This window comes from Mustelus asterias, chromosome 15 (genome assembly GCF_964213995.1).
Source record: "Mustelus asterias chromosome 15, sMusAst1.hap1.1, whole genome shotgun sequence".
Taxonomy (NCBI): Eukaryota; Metazoa; Chordata; class Chondrichthyes; order Carcharhiniformes; family Triakidae; genus Mustelus; species Mustelus asterias.
In genome coordinates, this window is record NC_135815.1 from 92609564 (window position 1) to 92631850 (window position 22287).

Genomic DNA, 22287 nt, shown 5'->3' on the forward strand with positions numbered 1-22287 from the left:
CTAACATCGTACCTTTTCAATATCTACCAGTTCCGACTCATAGATTTCTGCAATGGTGATATGGTGCTTTGCTGCAATTGTAAACCTCCCCTATGGAATGAAATTAGAGAATCAGTCATTAAACAGTGCCTTCAAATGAATTTGCCATGTAAACATCGTCCGTTATTCTGCACAGCCCAGGTACATTAATTCATTTCTGAGATCGCAACAACTTAAATGAAGCTTCTTACCATATCGGTGTAAATGTCAATGGCGGCATTTAAGCAGCTGATCGCCTCTGTGGGGAAACAACAAAGGTTACTTCAGAAAAGCAAAGTCCAGTTTTCTAACTCTTCAATCCGGGGAGGGTATCGCAGTCACTTCTATCTATTTTCCCACGAAGGCACAGGGGTCTGCTCAAGTGTCCCATGGTGTTATTTTTTTTATTCATATATTGGACATGGGTGTCGCTGGCTGACCAGCATTTATTGCCCATCCCTAGTTGCCCTTGAGAAGGTGGTGGTGAGCTGCCTTCTTGAATCGTTGCAGTCCACGTGCTGTGGGTTGACCCACAATGCCGTTAGGGAGGGAATTCCAGGATTTTGACCCAGCGACTGCGAAGGAACGGGGATATATTTCCAAGTCAGGATGGTGAGTGGCTTAGAGGGGAACTTGCAGGTGGTGGTGTTCCCATGAATCTTCTGCCCTTGTCCTTCTAGATGGAAGTGGTCATGGGTTTGGAAGGCGCTGCCTAAGGATCTTTGGTGAATTGCTGCAGTGCATCTTGTAGATGGTACACACTGCTGCTACTGAGCGTCGGTGATGGAGGGAGTGGATGTTTGTAGATGTGGTGCCAATCAAGCGGGCTGTTTTGTCCTGGATGGTGTCAAGCTTTTTGAGTGTTGTTGGAGCTGCACCCATCCAGGCAAGTGGAGAGTATTCCATCACACTCCTGACTTGTGCCTTGTAGATGGTGGACAGGCTTTGGGGAGTCAGGAGGTGAGTTACTCACCGCAGTATTCCTCTGACCTGCTTTTGTAGCCGTTGTGTTTATGTGGTGAGCCCAGTTGAGTTTCTGGTCAATGGTAACCCCAAGGATGCTGACAGTAGGGGATTCAGTGATGGTAACACCAATGAATGTCAAGGGGTGGTGGTTAGAATGTCTCTTATTAATGAACCAAATGCAATATTTAGGCAGGCATATATTATTTAGGATGTAAATCAATAATCTGCAAAGATTGACAATCATGTGGATAAACCTGATCCAACAGGATCACCCTCTCAGTTTTTCTATTGGCCACAGGACAATTGTGCTTTCTTTAATAAAACATAAACTAATGTTTTGTATGGGCTTGATTCATTCATCTGGGCCTAGACACACTCTGGTCCTCCCATCTTCTACACACTGCAAACTTGGCGCCATCCAAATCTTGCAGCCCATGTCCTGACGCCAACTCCCATTCACCCATCATCCCTGTCCTCATTGCCCATCCCCCTCCCCCGCTCCCCCAATGTTTCAACTTTTGGTTTGATGTATTATTGTCACATGTATTAGTATACAGTGAAAAGTATTGTTTCTTACGCGCTACACAGACAAAGCATATCGTTCATAGATAAGGAAAGGAGAGAGTGCAGAATGTAGTGTTACCGTTATAGCTAGAGTGTAGAGAAAGATCAACTTAATATGAGGTAGGTCCATTCAAAAGTCTGATGGCAGCAGGGAAGATGCTGTTCTTGAGTCGGTTGGTATGTGACCTCAGGCTTTTGTATCTTTTTCCCGACGGAAGAAGGTGGAAGAGAGTATGTTTGGGGTGCGTGGGGTCCTTAATTATGTTGGCTGTTTTGCCGAGGCAGCGGGAAGTGAAGACAGAGTCAATGGATGGGAGACTGGTTTGCGTGATGGATTGGGCTATATTCACGACCTTTTGTAGTTTCTTGAGCGTTGTTGGAGCTGCATCCATCTAGGCAAGTGGGGGGTATTGCATCACACTCCTGACTTGTGCCTTGTTGATGGTGGACAGGCTTTGGGAAGTCAGGAGGTGAGCTACTTGCTGCAGTATTCCTAGCCTCTGACCTGCGCTTGTAGCCAGTGTGAAAATGCTCATCTTAGTTTTCAGTTCCCTCCATTGTTTCAGCCCCTCCCTTTCTCTGTTGTTCCACCCCCCACCCCCACTCCCCCAGCCTTACAACCCTCAAGAGATATCTGTGCTTCTGGCCTCTTGAGCATCCCCGATTTTAATCGCTCCCAGCTTTCACTGCGCCCATATTTTTTGTCTGGATAGAGATGAAACACTAATTTTCCGGGGAGGGGCTGCTGAGGGACATGGGCTCACCTGTACAAACATGGCGGTTGACCCCACTGAGGACTGAAGTCAATACACCAATTCCCACACATGCCGCCTTCCTTTGGCAAGAGAAAGGTTTGTGTGCAAAAGGGGCAGTTCAATTCTTTTAATGGACCAGGTGATACCAAGGGTTTCCCAACTTATCACGCTGGGCGAGCCATAAAAATGTGTACAAAAACAGGAGAACCTTTATCTTAGTCTTTCCCCCAATGCCCATTTCTTCCTCAAATGTCACCAGGTCTGAGGGTTTTTATTATTCATTCAGGGGATGCAGGCGTTTTATTGCCCATCCCTATTTACCCTTCAACTGATTGGCTTGCTTGGCCATTGCAGAGGGCATTTAAGAGTCAACCACATTGCTGTGGGTCTGGAGTCACGTGTAGGCCAGACCGGGTAAGAACGGCAGATTTCCTTCCCTAAAAGGACATTAGTGAATCAGATGGATTCATGGCCATCAGCTGTTTTTAATTTCAGATATTTGTTGACTTCAAATTTCTTGATCTGCCGTGGCGGGATTTGAACCCATGTCCCCAGAACATTAGCTGAGTTTCTAGATTAATCGTCTCGCAATACTACCACTAGGCCAAAGCCTCCTCCAATTGACAGTGGTTTCATGGTCATCATTAGACTTGTTAATTCCAGATATTTGTTGATTTCAAATTTCACTATCTGCCGTGGTGAGATTCGAACCCAGGTCCCCAGAGTATTACCCTGGATCACTCAATTACTAGACCAGTGACCACTACACCACCACCTCCCCACTGCAATAACTCAGTCAAGGCCGTCTCTGGCACCAGGCGGCTTTGCTTCAGATGGGACCATTCTCCTTTGGTGCATCCCCTGCAGTAGAACAGACAACCCTCCCACCTCAATTTTAAGAGTCCTGCCCACACGTGTCCTCTGAGACATTTCAGTATGTTTTGCCACAGTTACAATTCCCTTTATTAAAATGGCGAGCCACAGTGTCTGTTGCCTTGCTGTATTTGACGTATTCCCTGACCAAATGCAAAGCCCTCAGGGCAAACCTTTCACATGCCAGGCGCCTGCCCATTCAACTAAAAAAGGCTTCCATGACAAGATTAAGCAAAGGCATTCCCGCTAAACCTCCGCTGCAGGTGGGCCCAGCATCCTAACCATCTCTCCCCACTCTTGCACAACTGATGCTTGCAGGGGTAATCCTAGATTGGGGGAAGTTGCTGATGGAGCATACTTGGGGCTCTAAACAACTCACCAACAGAAGGACAAAGTATGCTACTTTATAGCAGCAATTCTTCACTCTCAGATATCAGGGGACATGCTGACCTGTCCTGGTCCCCCCATGCTGACATTATAGTTAAGAAAACCCACCAAAGCCTCTACTTTCTCAGAAGACTAAGGAAATTTGGCATGTCCGCTACGACTCTCACCAACTTTTACAGGTGCACCACAGAAAGCATTCTTTCTGGTTGTATCACAGCTTGGTATGGGCTCCTGCTCTGTCCAAGACCGCAAGGAACTACAAAAGGTTGTGAATGTAGCCCAATCCATCACGCAAACCAGCCTCCCATCCATTGACTCTGTCTACACTTCCCGCTGCTTCGACAAAGCAGCCAGCATAATTAAGAACCCCACGCACCCCGGGCATACTCTCTTCCACCTTCTTCCGTCGGGAAAAAGATACAAAAGTCTGAGGTCACGTACCAACCGACTCAAGAACAGCTTCTTCCCTGCTACCATCAAACTTTTGAATGGACCTACCTCGCATTAAGTTGATCTTTCTCTACACTTTAGCTATGACTGTAACACTACATTCTGCACTCTCTCCTTTCCTTCTCTGTCAATGGTATGTTTTGTCTGTATAGCGTGCAAGAAGCAATGCTTTTCACTATATGTTAATACATGTGACAATAATAAATCAATCAATCAATCACTCTTGCACAAATGCAGCTTGGGGGGGGGGTAATCCTAGATTGGGGGAAGCTGCTGATGCAACTTGCTTGGGGTTCTAACCAACTCACCAACAGAATGACAAAGTGTGCACCTTATAGCAGCAATTCCTTACCCTCAGCTATCAGGGGATGTAATGAGTGCAAAACTAGATGCCTCCTCCTCACAGGAATCTTCAAACTGGGTGGCTTGCTAGGCCATTTCAGAGGGCAGTTGAGAGTCAACCACATTGCTGTGGCTCTGGAGTCACATGTAGGCCAGACCAGGTAAGGACGGCAGATTTCCTTCCCTAAAGGACATTAGTGAACCAGATGGGGTTTTGTTTTTACAACAATCAACAATGGTTTCATGGTCATCAGTAGACGAGATATTTGTTGAGTTCAAACTTCACCATCTGCCGTGTGAGATTATGGCACGAATTGGAGAAGGGCTGGACATGGAGATCTGAAAGCAGGTCGCACTTAAAGAGGAAATAACAGGAGTATTGCTTATGCCCTCTCCCACCCATCCACCAACAATTCCCCCACCCAATTATTACCAAGGCCCTGCGTCACTCAAACAGAACGTCTGAATAAATAAACGAAGCAGGAATTCTGCATCCGGCTTATTTTAACAACTCTTACCTTGTGGGTCTGCCTTCTTGTACGCATTCCCGGCATCCACAAAACTGGTGGCAGCGTCATGTTTGCTCTGTAGCTGTAGATGCAACTTGGCAGCTTGGCAAAATGCATTCCCCGCAGCTAGACAAGGCAAAGAAAACAATAGAATCTGCTGTAACACATGGAGGGCGACAGTAACTTCCCCCGTGGAACCCATCAAGACAGCCTCTGCCGTCCAGGACATTTAAACAGCCTGCGGATCGTCATAAATCATTACATCTGTGATGACTAAATTCTGTGACCAAGTTCTGGTTTACATCATTGCATGGAAACGGGATGCATGGACAGGGCGGCACAGTGGCAAGCACTGCTGCCTCACAACGCCAGTTCAATTCCAGCCTGGGTCACCGTCTGTGCGGAGTCTGCACGCTCTCCCTGTGTCTGCATGGGTTTCCTCCAAGTGCTCTGGTTTCCTCCCACACTCTAAAGATGTGCGGGTTAGGTTAGATTGGCCATGCTAAATTTTCCCCCGAGTGTCAGGGAGATTAGCAGGGAAAATACATGGGGTTACAGGGATAGGGCCTGGGTGGGATTGTTGTCGGTGCAGACTCGATGGGCTGAATGGCCTCCTTTTGCACTGTAGGGATTCAATGTAATTCTATGTTTTGCTGTACGCTTTGATCCTTTAACAACTGCTCCAACAGCATTAATTTGTATCGACAGTATTCTCATCTGAGGTGCACCTTCCTTTTACACCCTTGCCTTGAATTCTACAAATCCATTGAAACTCCTTTGCAAAGCTGGGCTAAAGAAACGCAGGTAGGAATTACTGTTGCCAATATCAGTGGGTTGACACATATCTATGTGACATTGTCTGGATTCATGCCCAGTTAAAATAGCATTAAGAAGAATGCCATCTGAAAATTTGAATGGTTCACCCATAAATTGTGGGTGGCACGGTGGCACAGTGGTTAGCACTGCTGCCTCATAGTGCCAGGGACCCGGGATCAAGTCCAGGTCACGGTCTGTTTGGAGTTTGCACATTCTCCTCGTGTCTGTGTGGGTTTCCTCTGTGTCCTCCCACACTCCAAAGATGTGTGGGTTAGGCCGATTGGCCATGCTAAATTGCCCCTTAGTATCAGGGGGATTAGCTGGGGTAAATTAGCTGGGGTTACGGAGATAGGGCCTGGGTGGGATTGTTGTCAGTGCAGACTTGATGGGCCGAATGGCTTCCCTCTGCGCCGTAGGAATTCTATGATTCTATAAAAATGACGTCCAATAAGGTAGCTTATTCAAACGACTCTACAAAAAGCTTGGAGTTGCTAGCACATCCAATTCGATCATTTATTCCATTTTAGTTTCTCTTGGATTAATACAGTTTAACACAGCAATGAACTGCTACCAATGTGCGGGTGGGTAACTGAACTAAATGTTCAGATAAATGCCACTCAATCGTATTTCAAAGGCTCTGCAAAAAGAATCAAATGTCTCTGCCACACTATGAATAAAGGTGGAAAAGTCATCCATAAAGAAAATATCTTTGATGTGACATTAATGAGACTATCCCATTCACATTCAATTATAAGGGAAAAAGAAGATTCTATTGTGTGCTCCACGGCAGTACTAACAAACGTTCTGTTAAAACAAAAAGTTTATGTGGGAATTAAGCATGTAAAAAGGACACAAGTTCAGAACACTTTTGTCTTTACCATGGTGCTAGTGAACTTCACAAATAGGAAGAAAGCAATTCATGAAGGTCACAGGTCACACACAGGTCAAGAGGTCACAGGGAAAGGTTGCGAGGCAGTAGAGTTAAAACTGAGATGAGGAGGAACTACATCTCGCAGAGGGTGGTGAGTTTGTGGAACTCGCTGCCCCCATAGCGCGGTGGAGTCTGAATCGTTGAATGGTTTTAAGAAGGAAGTAGATATATTTCTAATTTTAAAAAACGGATTAAAGGGATATGGGGAACAGGTGGGGAGGTGGATTTGGGACCAGGGAGAGATCAGCCATGATCTGATTGAATGGCGGAGCAGGCTCGAAGGGCTAAATTGTCTATTTTATTTATTAGTGTCACAAGTAAGCTTACATTAACACTGCAATGAAGTCCCTGTGAAAATCCCCCAGTCACCACACTCCAGTGCCTGTTCAGATACACTGAGGGAGAATTTAGCACGGCCAATGCACCTAACCAGCACGTCTTTCGTACTTCTGCTCCCAATTCCTAATGTTCCTAAAGCTGAACCCAGGGTCGAAGGGTAGTATCTCGGATGGTGGTCACACTAAAAGTAAAGTCGCCACAGTCCCAGATGACCATAGGCTGCTCTCTCCTTTGAGGGGAAGAGCTGACTGGTGGCGATTTAACCTGAGGAGCTCCACACCTCAGGCGAGGGGCAAGGTTGAGAAGGCGGGGTCTTCATGAACAACATAGTTAAAATCAGCAATTAAAAATCTGAGCATCAAAAAGAATCATTTTCATCCAGGCTGAAACTGCATCAAAAGGTACTTTGAAAACTAAGTAAGAAGTCTCTCAACATCAGGTTAAAATCCAACAGGTTTATTTGGAATCACGTGCTTTTGGAGCACTGCTCCTTCATCAGGTGAGTAGAGAGGTAGGTTTCACAAACACGGCATATATAGACAGAGACATAATTGCAAGATAATGGTTGGAATGCGAGTCTTTACAGATAATCAAGTCTTTACAGGTACAGACAGTGCGAGTGGAGAGAGGGATAATCACAGGTTAAAGAGGTATGAATTGTCTCAAGCCAAGATAGTAAGATTTTGCAAGCCCAGGCCACACTACGTGTAACCCCCCATTATTTGGCTTGGGCTTGCAAAATCCTACTAACTGTCCTGGCTTGAGACACTTCATACCTCTCTAACCTGTGATTATCCCTCTCTCCACTTGCATTGTCTGTACCTGTAAAGACTTGATCACCTGTAAAGACTCGCATTCCAAACATTATCTTACAATTGTGCCTTTGTCTATAGCAACGCCGTGTTTGTGAAACCTACCTCTCCACTCAACTAATGAAGGAGCAGCGCTCCGAAAGCTCATGATTCCAAATAAACCTGTTGGACTTTAACCTGGTGTTGTGAGACTTCTTACTGTGCCTACCCTGAGTCCATTGCTGGCATCTCCACATCTTGAAATCTAAGGGCCTAACTTGTAGCCATAAGGATGTAGGAGGTCCCCACTTTTATCATTGGTTGTTGCCTATTCAAGGGATGAGGTAGTGCTGTCTTAATATGTTTTGATGACCATGTCCCTATTTATGGACATCTTCTTTCCTGGAAATTCCATGTTTCTTTTAATCTGTACTTATTATTCTTCTTCAAGTGACTGCATAAACACTTCCACAGTAGCTCTGTTTATTAAGGTAGTGAACAGTTTAGCCATATTAAACAGGGGGAAGTCCCCAGTAGAGATGCTACAATTGGCCGCAACAGTTCTGAGATTGCAGGTTAGAAAATAATAATCACTCAGCCAGTCTTCCTGCCATTGACTGGTTCTCAGTAACAATGCTGGATGTTTATATGTGTGCCTAGTATGTGAGGACAGGCACAGGCTGCTTTGATACCGTTCCATGACCAAACTGCGTGACGATACTAACTGTCCAAACTCAAAAGGGGGATGGCTAAATGGGTGAAGTTTCTAGAGGAGGAATTAATCCCTGCAAACTAACCCGAGAAGAGGGACTTTTGGTGAAAAAGGCACTGGATACTGCAGAGGCGATGGACCTTGACAACATCCCAGCAATAGCACTGAGGACTTGTGTTGCGGAACTTGCCACACCCCTAGCCAAGCTGTTCCAGTACAGCTACAACATTGCCATCTGCCCAGCAATGTGGGAGATTGATCAGGTGTGTCCTGTATGCAAAAAGCAGCTCAAATTCAATCGGGTCACTTACCACTCCAACAGTCTACTCTTGATCATAGGAAGAATGGTTGAAGGGTTTATCAACAGTGCTATTACGCAGCACTTACTCAACAATAACCTGCGCACAAACACTCAGTTTGGGTTTCGCCAGGGCCACTCAGCTCCTGACCTCACTACAGCCTTGATCCAAACATGGACAAAAGAGATAAGCCCCCAGAGAGTAAGTGCCCTTGACATCAAGGCAGTATTTGACTGAGTATGGCATGAAGGATCCTTAGCAATTCTGGAGTTAATGGGAATCAAAGGGAAAACTCTCTGCTGGTTGGAGTCGTACCTAGCGCAAAGGAAGATGGTTCTAGTTGTTGGAAGTCAACACGTCAGGGGTTCCAACCATCTTCAGCTGCTTCATCAATGACCTTCCTTCTGTCATAAGGTCAGAAGTGGGGATATTCGCTGATGATTGCACAATGTTCATTACCTTCTGTGACTCCTCAGATACTGAAGCAGTCCATGTCCAAATGCAGCAAGACCTGGCCAATATCCAGGTTTGGGTTGACAAGTGGCAAGTAACATTCACACTATGTAAGTGCCGGGAAATGACCATCTCCAACAAGGGAGAGTCTAACTACTACTCCTTGACATTCAAAGGTATTACCATTACTGAATCCCCAACTATCAACAGCCTGGGGAGTTACCATTGACCACAAACTGAACTGGACTAGCCATTGTCCAGGGGTGGCACAGTGGTTAGCACTGCTGCCTCACAGCACCAGGTACACCCCGGGTTCGATTCCTGGCTTGGGTCACTGTCAGTGAGAAGTTTGCACATTCTCCCCGTGTCTGCGTGGGTTTCCTCCGGGTGCTCCAGTTTCCTCCCACAGCCTGAAAGACGTGCTGGTTAGGTGCATTGGCCATGCTAAATTCTCCCTTGGTGTACCTGAACAGGCGCCAGAACGTGGTGACTAGGGGATTTTCACAGTAACTTCATTGTAGTGTGAATGTAAGCCCACTTGTGACTAATAAATAAACTTTGACTTTAAACTTTTATAAATAAATAGAATAACTATCACTGGAAAAAAAGTACTAGGGAAACCAATGGGGCTAAAGATCAATAAATCCCCTGGGTCTGATGTATTGCATTCTAGGATATTAAAGGAAGTAGCTACAGAGATAGTGGATACGCTGGTAGTAATCTTCCAAGAGTCCTTAAGTTCTAGAAAAGTCCCAGAGGAATGGAAAATTGCCAAAAAGGGAGAGAGACAAAAAACAGGTAACTATAGGCTAGTTAACTTAACTTCTGTCATTGGGAAAATGTTAAGAGTCCATTATAAAGGATGTAATAGCAGAGTATTTAGAAATTCATAATATAACCAAGCAGAATCAGTGGTACTTCATGAAGGAAAAATCATGGCTGTCAAATTCATTAGAGATGGTAATGAGCAGGATAGATAAAGGGGAACCAGTAGATGTAATATACTTGGATTTCCAAAAAGCTTTCAATGAGGTACCACATAACAGATTACATAATAAGATTCCATGATGTCGGGGGATAATATATTAGATGGACAGAGGATTGGCTAACTAACAGGAGACGGAGAGTTGGGATAAGAGGGGCATTTACAGGATGCCAACTTGTAATGAATGGAGTGCCACAGGGATCAGTGCTGGTGTCGCAATTATTTACCATATATATTAATGACTTGGATGAGGGGAGTGAATGTATTATTGCTAAGTTTGCGGGTGGATAACACAAAAAATAGTTGGGAAGGCAAGTGGTGAGAACGACACAAAGAGTCTATAGAAGGATACAGATAGGTTAAGTGAGAGGGCGAAAACTTGTTAGATGGAATATAATGCAGGAAAAGGTGAAATTATGCACTTTGGTAGGAAGAATAAAGGAGCTGAATGTTATTTAAATGGAGAAAGACTGCAGAAAGCTGCAGCACAGAGGGGATTTGGGGGTCCTCATGCCTAAGTCACAAAAAGCTAGCATGCAAATTTAGCAGGTAATAGGGAAGGCAAATGGAATGTTGGCCTTTATTTCAAAGGGAATGGAGTATAGAAATAGGGAAGCTTTGCTAAAACTATACAGGCGCTAGTTAGACCACACCTGGAATACCGTGAACAACTTGGTCCCCATATCTAAGGAAAGATATATTGGCATTGGAGGCAGTCCAGAGAAGATTCACTAGGTTGATCCTGGGTCTGGAGGGATTTTCTCATGTGCAGAGGTTGAGTAGGTTGGGTCTGTACTCATTGGCGTTTAGAAGAATGAGAGGCGACCTTATTGAGACATATAGGATTCTCAGGGGGCTTGACAGAGTAGACACTGAGAGGTTGATTCCTCTTGTGGGACCGGAAGGGCACAATCTCAGAGTAAGATGGTCACCCATTTAAGACAGAGAAATTGAGTAATTTCTTCTCTCAGACAGTAGTGAATCTGTGGAATTCTTCACTGCAGAGGGCTGTGGAGACTGGGTCGTTAAGTATGTTCACGGGCTGAGATAGACAGATTTTGAATCAGTGAGGGGATCAAGGGTTATGGGGATAAGGTGGGAAAGTGGAGATGAGGATTCAGGGGGAATAATATCCATTCTAATAATTCTGGAGGTGAATAGTAGCCATATTAATAACTGTGTCCAGTGAAAGGGTTAAAAGAGATAAACCACTAAAGCCTGCACAACGTTTCACTGCAGGATAGTGAGCAGCTAGTTCCAGACACCTGACCTTCAGATAAGAAAGGGAGAAATACACTAGAGTGTGGGGACTGTTCCTGTCTCAGACTGATAAACACCACTAAACCAGACATTTGGAAAGGTCTATTGATGTAATTAAATCTCACGCTGAGTGGATATTATAATTAAACAAGTGTGAAGTTATTGTGATTGATTTTAATATCGGAATGATGTAACCTTAATCAATAACCGTGAGTGGATAGAGATAATACCCTTACCTTGAGTGGTATATGCTAATTACTTGTAACCAAATTTGAAACTATAATTACTTGTGTATTTCTGAATTCTGCACTCTGACTGGATCACAATGGCACAGTAGTTAGCACTGCTGCCTCACAGCACCAGAGACCTGGGTTCGATTCCCGGCTTGGGCCACTGTCTGTGTGGATTTTGCACATTCTCCCGAGTCTGTGTGGGTTTCCTCTGGACGCTCCAGTTTTCTCCCACAGTCCACAGATGTGCGGGCTGGGTGGATTGCCCATGCTAAAATTGCCCCTTAGTTTCAGGGGGACTAGCTAGGGTACATGCATGGGGTTATGGGGATAGGGCCTGGGTGGGATTATGGTCGGTGCAGACTGGATGGGCTGAATGGCCTCCTTCTGCACTGTATGCTGTTAAGGTGCTGCAATGAAACGTTGTGCAATCAATAAATTGTCTTGAATCCACTCTGCGACTTTGTCTGGCTATTTGAGGAGAATGGCAGTTTTAACTACAACAACAAATAAAACATTGTGATAGGCCTGTAACAAAGATTATCACATCAGATCAGTCATTGAATGGCAGAGCAGACCTGATGGGCCGAATGGCCTGCTTCTAATCCTACGTTTCACAGTCTTCGTGTAAAAACAGGCATTGGCAAACAGAATTGAATGTAAAAGAATTGAAATGAATATCGATGGCCCAAATTGACTATTTTCCCTCCTGCGTTCTCTGATTCCCTCTGCAGGGATGGAGGCAGCCTGTCCTGCAACAACTGCGCAGTGTTTTACTATAATTCACTGCGACTGAAGACAATCTGCTGTACAATGATTATCTATCACCCGGTTTGACAGAAACCTTTGCACCGACTGTTGCAAACATTGAATAGAATGCAAAAAAGCTCAAGTTGCCAGCATCAATTTGCACAGTTAAATCATTGGTATGAAATTTAAACAGCAAAACGAAGCAGAATCTATTAACACCCCTATAAAGGATAACAATGAGCAGGTGAACTATTCCATTACATAACCTATTGGTTAAAAGCCAAGGAAGCTGATCAGATAACGTTCAGCGCTGAGATTCTTGCTTGTGGGCGGCTCAGAATCTACATTTTTAAAGTCAGTGATTCAATAATAACAGCAGTTTGTGTGGGGGAAATAAGCTAAAAGGCTGAGGGCCACTTTCCTGAAAGCTAAGAAATCTCATCCAAATAGCCCTGCATTTCCTAAGTGGGAGCTGCTCCTGCTGGGAATCCCGCTGCACTGTTGGAGATTAATTGCAACACAAGAAAGCTAGAATATCATAGAATAGAATATCATAGAATCACTACAGTACAGAAGGAGGCCATTCAGCCCATCGAGTCTGCACCGACCACAATCCTACCCAGGCCCTATTCCCAGCAACCCCATGCATTTTACCCTGCTAATCCCCCTGACGCTAACGGACAACTTAGCACGGCCAATCAACCTAACCCGCACATCTTTGGACTGTGGGAGGAAACCGGAGCACCCGGAGGAAACCCACGCAGACACGGGGAGAATGTGCAAACTCCACACAGACAGTGACCCGAGGCCGGAATTGAACCTGGAACGCTGGTGCTGTGAGGCAGCAGTGCTAACCACTGTGCCACAGTGCCGCCCTAACTCGGAATAAAATCCCAGCCAGTGCCAGCGGGGCTTGTTCCGTGCTTGCACTGGAGAAGGAAGCTATCCGTCCATTTCCTGGACAGCAAGGTCGATACTGCAATCCTCTTCAGCCTGTGTTATTCCTCTACCCACATTTAACCTAATGGATCTTGACAGAGCTGTCGGAAGGTATCAAGGGGTGGGAGTTCCTCGGGGGAAGCAATCTAATCCTTCTAAGTGGGAGAAAGGAGGGGCATTTAGAGTGACACTGTTGTTACCCTGGGCAGCATGGTGGCACAGTGGTTAGCACTGCTGCCTCACAGCGCCAGGGACCCGGGTTCGATTCCCAGCTTGGGTCACTGTCTGTGTGGAGTTTGCACGGTCTCTCCGTGTCTGCGTGGGTTTCCTCTGGTTTCCTCCCACAGTCCAAAAGACATGTTGGTTAGGTGTATTGGCCATGCTAAATTCTCCCTCAGTGTATCCAAACAGGCGCCGGAGTGTGGCGACTAGGAGATTTTCACAGTAACTTCATTGCAGTGTTAATGTAAGCCTACTTGTGACACGAATAAATAAACTTAAACTTGTATCTTGCCAATGCAAGATGGCTGCCAATAGCCATCTGTGCAGAACAAGCAAAGAACAAAGAACAGTACTGCTCAGGAACAGGCCCTTCGGCCCTCCAAGCCTGCACTGATCATGATGCCTGCCGAAACTAAAACCGTATGCACTTACGGAGTCCGTATCCTTCCATTCCCATCCTGTTCATGTATTCGTCTAGTTGCCCTTTAAATGCCGCTATCGTACCCGCTCCCACCACCTCCCCCAGGCAGTGCGTTCCAGACATTCACCCCCCTCTGTGTAAAATCCAACAGCAACACTCCAGTGGGCCGAACCTGGCAGTATTCTTAATGTTTGAGGTTGATGGTCTCTCATCAACAACTCTGCTGAAAGGTCATAGACCTGTTTAACTCTGTTTCTCCCTCAATCCCCAGAGGTACCACCAAAGCTGCTGTGTATTTTTGGCATTTTCTGTTTGTATTTCAGATTTGCAGCATCCGCAGTATTTTTGCATTTATAATTTATTAGCGGGTGGTGGTGATTGGGCGGGAGCGGGGGGGGGGGGGGGGGGGGGATTAGGTGCTGAAACCAAACCGGGGAACTTGTGTTTGTTCTTAGAATAATGACATCATACAACTGCCATGTTACACGGTTAATCAAATGAACCACACATTTGCTTCAAGCTACAAGTTGAATTCACATATTATGTGTACATAGCTACAAACATAACGCCAATCAGTGCATGTAAGACATAGGAGCAGAATTAGGCCACTCGGCCCATCGGGTCTGCTCCGCCATTCAATCATAGCTGATATTTTTTTCTCATCCCCATTCTCCTGCCTTTTCCCCATAACCCCTGATCCCCTTATTAATCAACAACCTATCTATCTCTGTCTTAAAGACACTCAATGACCTGGCCTCCACAGCCTTCTGCAGCAAAGCGTTCCACAGATTCACCGCTCTCTGGCTGAAGAAATTCCTCCTCCTGTTTTAAAGGATCATCCCTTTAGCCTGAGGTTGTGCCCTCTGGTTCTAGTTTTTCCTACTCGTGGAAACATCCTCTCCACGTCCAGTCTATCCAGGCCTCGCAGTATCCTGTAAGTTTCAATAAGACCCCCCCCTTCATCCTTCTAAACTCCAACGAGTACAGACCCAGAGTCCTCAACCGTTCCTCATACGACAAGCTCTTCATTCCAGGGATCATTCCTGTGAACCTCCTCTGGACCCTTTCCAAGGCCAGCACATCCTTCCTTAGATATGGGGCCCAAAACATGTAGAAATATATGGCATTAAAAAATTAGAGGTGCTGTAGCAATTATTTTTCGGAGACCACTTGCTCAAGCTTAACAGTGGATTTTACAAATGGGTATCATCGTCGAAGAGATAATTTTGCACTGCAAATTGTGACAAGACTGTGCCTTTAAGGAATGTATTTATGTCATGTACCTTGTGCAGGATTTTCTTTAGCAGACAGTTCTCTTGTCGATGCCGCTTTGTTTGTCCCTGGCAGCCCATGTTGTTACTGCAGCAGCCTAACTGATCTTAATTGCTGGTATGTTTGTTTTAATGCAGTTCTGGTATTTCAGTGTGTCCCCCCCCCCCCCAAGTTTTTTCAGAATGGGGCTTGATTCGGTTGATTGACAAGTGAGGTTGTGTGACTGGGCAGGGCTAGGCTCACAGAGAGAAACCCAGTTCAATTGCTGTAGAGAGAAGAAATAGCTCTGTGTCTATCTCTTTCTTTCTTTGGGTTTGGAGACTAGGATCTGCCAGAAATCAGGTCTCTCACTCTGAAGTTCTGCTGCTCGAAGGTCGATCTTTCTCTGGAAACTGCTGCATGGGAGTCAGAGGGCAGGTATCTTTCTGTCTAGGGAGGTTAAAAGGCTGGAAATCCAGCATCCATGTGAGCATATTTGTTTTTGGTGCTAATTGGTTCTGAAGAAGGATGTATGTCTATGGGGATATTGCTTAAATTGGAACTACAGAAATAGATAACTGCTAAGAATTATCATGTTTCAGTATTTTAATTAATTACACTAATTCTTTTGTTATATTCTAATTCAGTTCTTAAATAAAGTTTGCTTTCATAAAATCTAACTCGTGGGTCAATAGAATAAAAGTTGGAGTGAAACACCTTATGCTCACACTAATGCCGAAATGAAATAAAGTTGGGGTCTAGGCTAACTTCATAACATACCTTGGAGTTTCTGATCTGGTCCCTAATAGAATCAAGTTTCACATCATTACTGCTGACAAGTAGCGGATGGTTTTATTTTGAGTCCTGTTTTTGGGCAGCGTGGTGGCACAGTGGTTAGCATTGTTGCCTCACAGCACCAGGGTCCTGGGTTCGATTCTCAGCTTGGATCACTGTCTGTGTGGAGTTTGCACGTTCTCCCCATGTCTGCGTGGGTTTCCTCCGGGTGCTCCGGTTTCCTCCCACATTCTGAAAGACGTGCTGGTTAGGTGCGTTGACCCGAACAGGCGTCGGAGTGTGGCGACTGGGGGAATTTCACAGTGACTACATTGCAGTGTTACTTGTGACTAATAAATAAACTTTACTTTTTTTTTTAAAAACAGAAAATCCCAATCATGTTTTTTCTTTAGCTCAATCTATTTGGAGTAAGAGAGTCAGAGGTTTACAGCATGGAAACAGGCCCTACTTGTCCATGCTGCCCTTTTTTAAAAAACCACTAAGCTAGTCCCAATTGCCCGTGTTTGGCCCATTTAATATGACATCTGTGTAATATCTACACACTGAAGCTACTTTCTGTTCACTCCCAAGAACAGTTTGAAGAGTTTGGACATGATGGCAGGTAAACCTGGTCAAAACACCTCAAAGTGCAACTAGCTGAAGTGTGAAAGGTAAGCCATGTGCGAACAATTAAATGATGCAAGTTAAAATAGGAATCGCCTTCGAAACTCACGAGAAGCTTCAGCAATCCATTGGCATGTGATTACCTCCAAACGTCACAGTTAATCCTCTAATCTCCTTTCATCCATTTTTTGTAGTGTTTTTCAATGAAGATTTATTTTTGCTCACCCTCCCTAAGTAGATCTGTCGTTTTTTTTTTAATCTGTTCTTCCATCTATCTATCTATAAGATCTCAAATACTGAGCATTATTGTTTAGAGTTAAATTTAGTTTGCAAACAGCTGATGTGGTGGAGGTGGGGTTTATTGCAGAGACTGGATGAGGAATGATTTCCTCACTCGCTGAAATCAGAATTCATTACAAAAGTAAGCAACAGATAAAACAAAAAGAAGCCTGAAGCTGCCACCAGTCACATTCTGATCGGCGCTGTTGGCAAAGCAGCATTGTGGCTCTGCAGAGGCTGAGTGTAGGCACACATGCTTGACTGCAGCATGACTCAGTTTCACGGGAGGCCGCTGGTACAGTAACATAAGCCACAGGCAATCTGTTGCATTTATCAGTCCAGCAGATGTGGAGGAAGGCAGCCTCCCCCCCATTGCACATGTCGGGACTGCTGCACTGAAATCGATGGGGCGAACATGTCCTTCGACTTTGCTGAATTTTAATCCCATTTAATCAAATCTTGCATTGTGTGGGATTGCAGCCTCACTACACACTCAGAATTTGTATTGTTGAAAGCAAGGTTCAGATCACACAGAGATTCCACCCCCCCCTCCCCGGTAATCTCTGCCGACAAGAAATCTGGGGAGATCTCAGAATCCACAAACAGGATTCAGTCATTTACCCAAGGACTGATTTGAAATGTAACAGCGCTGTTAGTAATAATTTCACCCATAGATCATGGAGCCATGCAGTCCAACCATGTTGCATTAACTTGATATCATTCCCTTGGACACAACGAGTGCCTAGGATGTGTTAAGTGTAATTATCCCTGTACCTTGAGCAACATTGAGAAAGCATTCACCCTGTAACCCGGGTTTAAAAACGTAACTCACCATTCCAGTTTTTAGCCATCTTGAACATGTTTGCAGCCCTGGCAAACATTTCGCACGCCTCTTCCACTCTTGTGTTTCCTCTGTTATGAAATACAACATTAAAGATATAACCAGCTGTGAAATACTTACTCCATTTGTCCTGTTTTCCTTCCTGTAATGTTATCATAGAATCATCGTAGCATCCCTACAGAGCAGAAGGAGGACATTCGGCCCATCAGGCCTGCATTGACTCTTCGCAAGAGCATCTCACCCAGGCCCAATCCCCGCCGCCCTATCCCCATAACCCTATGCATTTACTATGGCCAATCCACCTAACCTTCACATCTTTGGACATTAAGGGGCAATTTAACATGGCCAATCCCCCTAACCTGCATATCTTGGGACACTAAGGGGCAATTTAGCATCGCCATTATCCTGCGACTACCCTCTCCTCACCCCCCTCACTGGAAAGTGTGCCAGGGTAGATATTCAGCGAGGACAGAATTGGAAGGGGCAGTGATGGCCCCACAGGTCAAATAGCCTGTCGATGCTCACCTACAAGACTCACATAAAGCAATGACCATTTAGACGAGGTATTAACACCTGGTGGGTGTACAGTTTTCTGCAAGGAGGAGGGGAGGGTGGGGGGGGGGGAATTTGGCTTTTTAGCCAATTTTGCCTTGAATGCATAGACAGGCTCTAAGTGTTACATCTTGCACATTTCCAATAGAATCATTGAATCCTTAGTGCAGAAGGAGGCTATTCGGCCTGCACAGACAACAATCCCACCCAGGCCCCATTCCTGTAACCCCATGTATTTACCCTGCTGATCCCCCCTGATACTAAGGGGTAATTTAGCATGGCCAACTCACCTAACCTGCACATCTTGGCACACTAAGGGGCAATTTAGCTTGGCCAATCTACCTGCACATCTTAAGAATAGAATTCTCTTCCCGAATCACTGTTTCCAGATAATTTTTCATTTAACCACATTTTCAGTTATTTTTGCTACGATGGGATGCTGCTGTATGCATTTGATTGTGTCAGGAGATAGGAATTATTTATTATAAAACATTCTTTCTTAATGAATACAAGACAGAGATTGGCAGATTTCGGGATACTAATAACATCAAGAGATATGGGGATAGCATGAGTAAATGGTGCTGAGACCAATGATCAGTCATGATCTAGTTGAATGGTGCAACTCGATGGGCTGAATGGCCCACTCCTGCTCCTATGTTCCTACATCATATACTATGGAATATAGGCAGAGGTAGGCCTCAGGCTTGTTCTGCCATTCAGGAAGATCATGGCTGATCTATGATCTTAACTTTACTTTCCTGCCTGGTCTCATATCCAAAATCTGTCAATCTCAAGCCTTGAGTTTATCGAGTAACTCTGGGATGGAGAGTTCCAGAGTAGCAATTACTCCTTCTCTCAGATCCAGGTGGCCAATCCCATATCCTGAGACTGCCCCCCCTCCTTCAGGACTCTTTAACCAAGGAAATGCCTTTAGCATCTACCCTGTCAATCCATTCTCAGAGTGAGGCCACCTCTTGTTCTGCCACAGAGCACGTAGGGCCCATTCTGCTTGACCTAATCTCATAGGGCAACTGTCCCAATCAATCCAGCAAATTTTCAATGCACCCACTCTAAGGCAATCCTGAGGTATGTTAAACTATTACAGAGAAAACTTTGATCCAGGAACCTATAGAATCACCACAGTGCAGAAGGAAGGCATTTGGCCCATCGAGTCTGCACCGACTTTTCAACAGAATATCCCTCCCAGGCCCTATCCCCATAGCCCCATGTATTTTTCCCACTAATCCCACTGACCTGCACACCTTGGGACACTAAGGGGCAATTTAGCATGGCCAATCCACCTAACCTACACATCTTAGGACACTAAGGGACAATTTAGTATGTCCAGTTCACCTGACCTGCACATCTTTGGATGGTGGGAGTTAACTGGAGCACCCGGAGGAAACCCCCGCAGACACCCAAACATCAGGAATGAAATCTGATACACTAATAAACTACACTTCAAGTCTACACCAGAAGAGATATTTTAAGTCCCATTTTATGGCAAACTCCACACAGACAGTCACCCAGGGTATGGGAGGAAACCGGAACACCTGGAGGAAGCCCACGCAGACGCGTCGAGAACGTGCAGACTCCACACAGTCAACAGAATCGAACCCGGGTCCCTGGAGCTGTGAGACAGCAGTGCTAACCACCATGCAGCCCAATAAGAATAAATAACCCTGAACTTTAGCAATATTGTGCGAAATCACATCCCTTAGCCTTCAAAAAAAAATCAAACCTTAAAAATGTTGATGTCATGAATTTTCAGTTAAATTAATTAGAGACACAAAAATTAAACACAACTTTTATTTGAACAGCATATTAATTTTCTTAAAAGTCACTTGGGGACATTTCAGGGATCAATTTAAATATCTGTGCGACCATGGCTGGTAGGCGTTTTTGCCACTTGCAGTCTTCAGGGCTGTACCATGTGGTCAAAGTCTAATATTGTGCAGAGGCCACACAGCAAAAGCTCATCATGATTGTCAGGAATCAGCACCAGAGACTGGACAGCTCCTGTCACCTTGAACTGCAACCCTTGATTGCATATACACCTCCCTTTGATACTCTGCAACGCCGCATTTGAGACAATTTCAGGGGGAAAAAATCATCAAAATTCCCCCCCAAAATGGAAAAGATATTTCCCAACTCCCTGGAAGATCAGTTCTACATGTCATTAACCCATGTCAATCTTAATACATGCAGTGCAGATGAAGAAAAATATCATAAATTCTCCCTTTTATTCCCAAGCAGAGAGGGAAAAAAAATGCACCTGAAATTCTGCCAACCCCCCCATCCCCCCCCCAACCAAGATAGAAAGATGGCAGCCAGTACACACTGCAGTATTTTCAATGAATCTGCAGAATAATGCACCCCAGAGAGAGGGAGAGAAATTCTGAATTGCAATTTTGTACAATATTATTTCATTTTTAAAAAAAGATTGCAAGCATTATTTGACGGAGGCAACCTGGAGCATTAAAGGCAAAAAAAAAACAGGGCTGCCCCACAAGACAAAACACAGAGCAATGCTGCTGTGCTGTTCTTACCCGAATAAACCTCCCAGGAAGGAATGCGATGATTTCACCTTCTTCTCGGCATCAGCCATCAGCTGCATGGCTTCTTTCTCCTTGCCGGAGTTGTCCATGTTCTTTACTGTTCGTGCTGTCTGTCTGTGTGTCTCTCTCCCCCGTCCTTAATTCAAAGCAACATGCAATTTATTGCTGCTGCCCTCTCCACCCCAGGCTTTGCAGATGGTACAAGCTTGTTAATTTTTCCCCCTCCCTCCCCCCACTTCCCCCCAAAAAAACACCTCCTCCTCCTCCTTCTTCTCCTCCTCCTTCCCCCCCCCACCCCGGCTTTGGCACAGTGAGAGGGATCTGAGTCTCTTTAATCCGCCCGCAGCAGAGCCCTGACTCACTCTCTGTCTCCACCAGCTGATCGCAGCTCCCCCCCTGGAGCAGCGCCGCGCGCAAAGCTTACCGGTCTTTGTAGTCCTCGGGCCCCTCCGCCTCCCAGCGCTCCCGGCGCCCGGCGCCCACCAGAAAGACTACAGGTCCCAGGGGGCCGTGCGCCCACTGCTGGGACTTGTTACATTGGATTTGTTACATTGTCCCCACATTGCTACACAAGCAGCCTTGATGCCCACTGCATCAAGACTATTAGATCAAATGAGTCTAGTGAATCTGCATCAAGACTCACTAGACCTGGCTGCTGGAGGATAATTATTCAGCAATTATTCTAACAAACTCAAAATTGCAATCTTTTTTTATTTGATTTATTATTTTAAAAGTTTATTGATTAGCGTCACTAGTCGGCTTACATTAACACTGAAAACCCCCCATTCGCCACACTTCAGCGCCTGTTCGGGTTACACTGAGGGAGAATTTAGCGCGGCCAATGCACCAAACCAGCACGTCTTTCGGACTGTGGGTGGAAACAAGAACACCCAGAGGAAACCCACACAGACACGGGGAGAACGTGCAGACTCCGCACAGACAGACAGTGACCCAAGCCGGGAAAGACAGACACGAGGAGAATTCTGAAAGACGTGCTGGTTAGGTGCATTGACCCGAACAGGTGCCGGGCTGTGGCGACCAGGGGAATTTCACAGTAACTTCAGTGCAGTGTTAATGTAAGCCTTTACTTGTGACTAATAAATAAACTTTAAAAAAAGAACATGCGAACTCCACACAGCCAGTGACCCAAGGCAGGAATCAAACCCGGGGCCCTGGCACTGTGAGGCAGCAGTGCTCACCACTGCGCACAGTGCTACCCTAGTTGCATTCTTTAAAAATGTGACTTCAAGTTTATTCATTAGTGTCACTAGTAAGCTCACATTAACATTGCAATGAAGTTACTGTGAAAATCCCCGAGTCGCCACACTCCAGGTTCAGGTACACTGTTCAGGTACACTGAAGGGAGAATTTCGCATGGTCAATGCACCTAACCAGC

At 45.3% G+C, this 22287-nt stretch overlaps 1 protein-coding gene across 2 annotated transcripts in view; it reads right to left on the bottom strand.

Annotated features, from left to right (window-relative positions):
- The window catches only part of LOC144504646 (beta-soluble NSF attachment protein), a 40106-nt gene extending 18819 nt beyond the window's left edge, over nt 1-21287 (bottom strand). Inside the window, exons 1-5 of one of the 2 annotated variants that reach the window (XM_078230327.1) lie at nt 20883-21287; nt 17773-17852; nt 4874-4990; nt 231-277; nt 13-90 (exon numbers count right to left, since the gene is read on the bottom strand). In XM_078230327.1, the coding sequence (XP_078086453.1) occupies nt 13-90; nt 231-277; nt 4874-4990; nt 17773-17852; nt 20883-20980 (420 nt within the window). In that variant the 5' untranslated portion in view covers nt 20981-21287. Of the gene's footprint in view, nt 1-12; nt 91-230; nt 278-4873; nt 4991-17772; nt 17853-20882 lie in introns of those variants that run through there. The other variant, XM_078230328.1, reaches the window with a different exon arrangement.
- Between the last annotated feature and the right edge of the window lie 1000 nt (nt 21288-22287).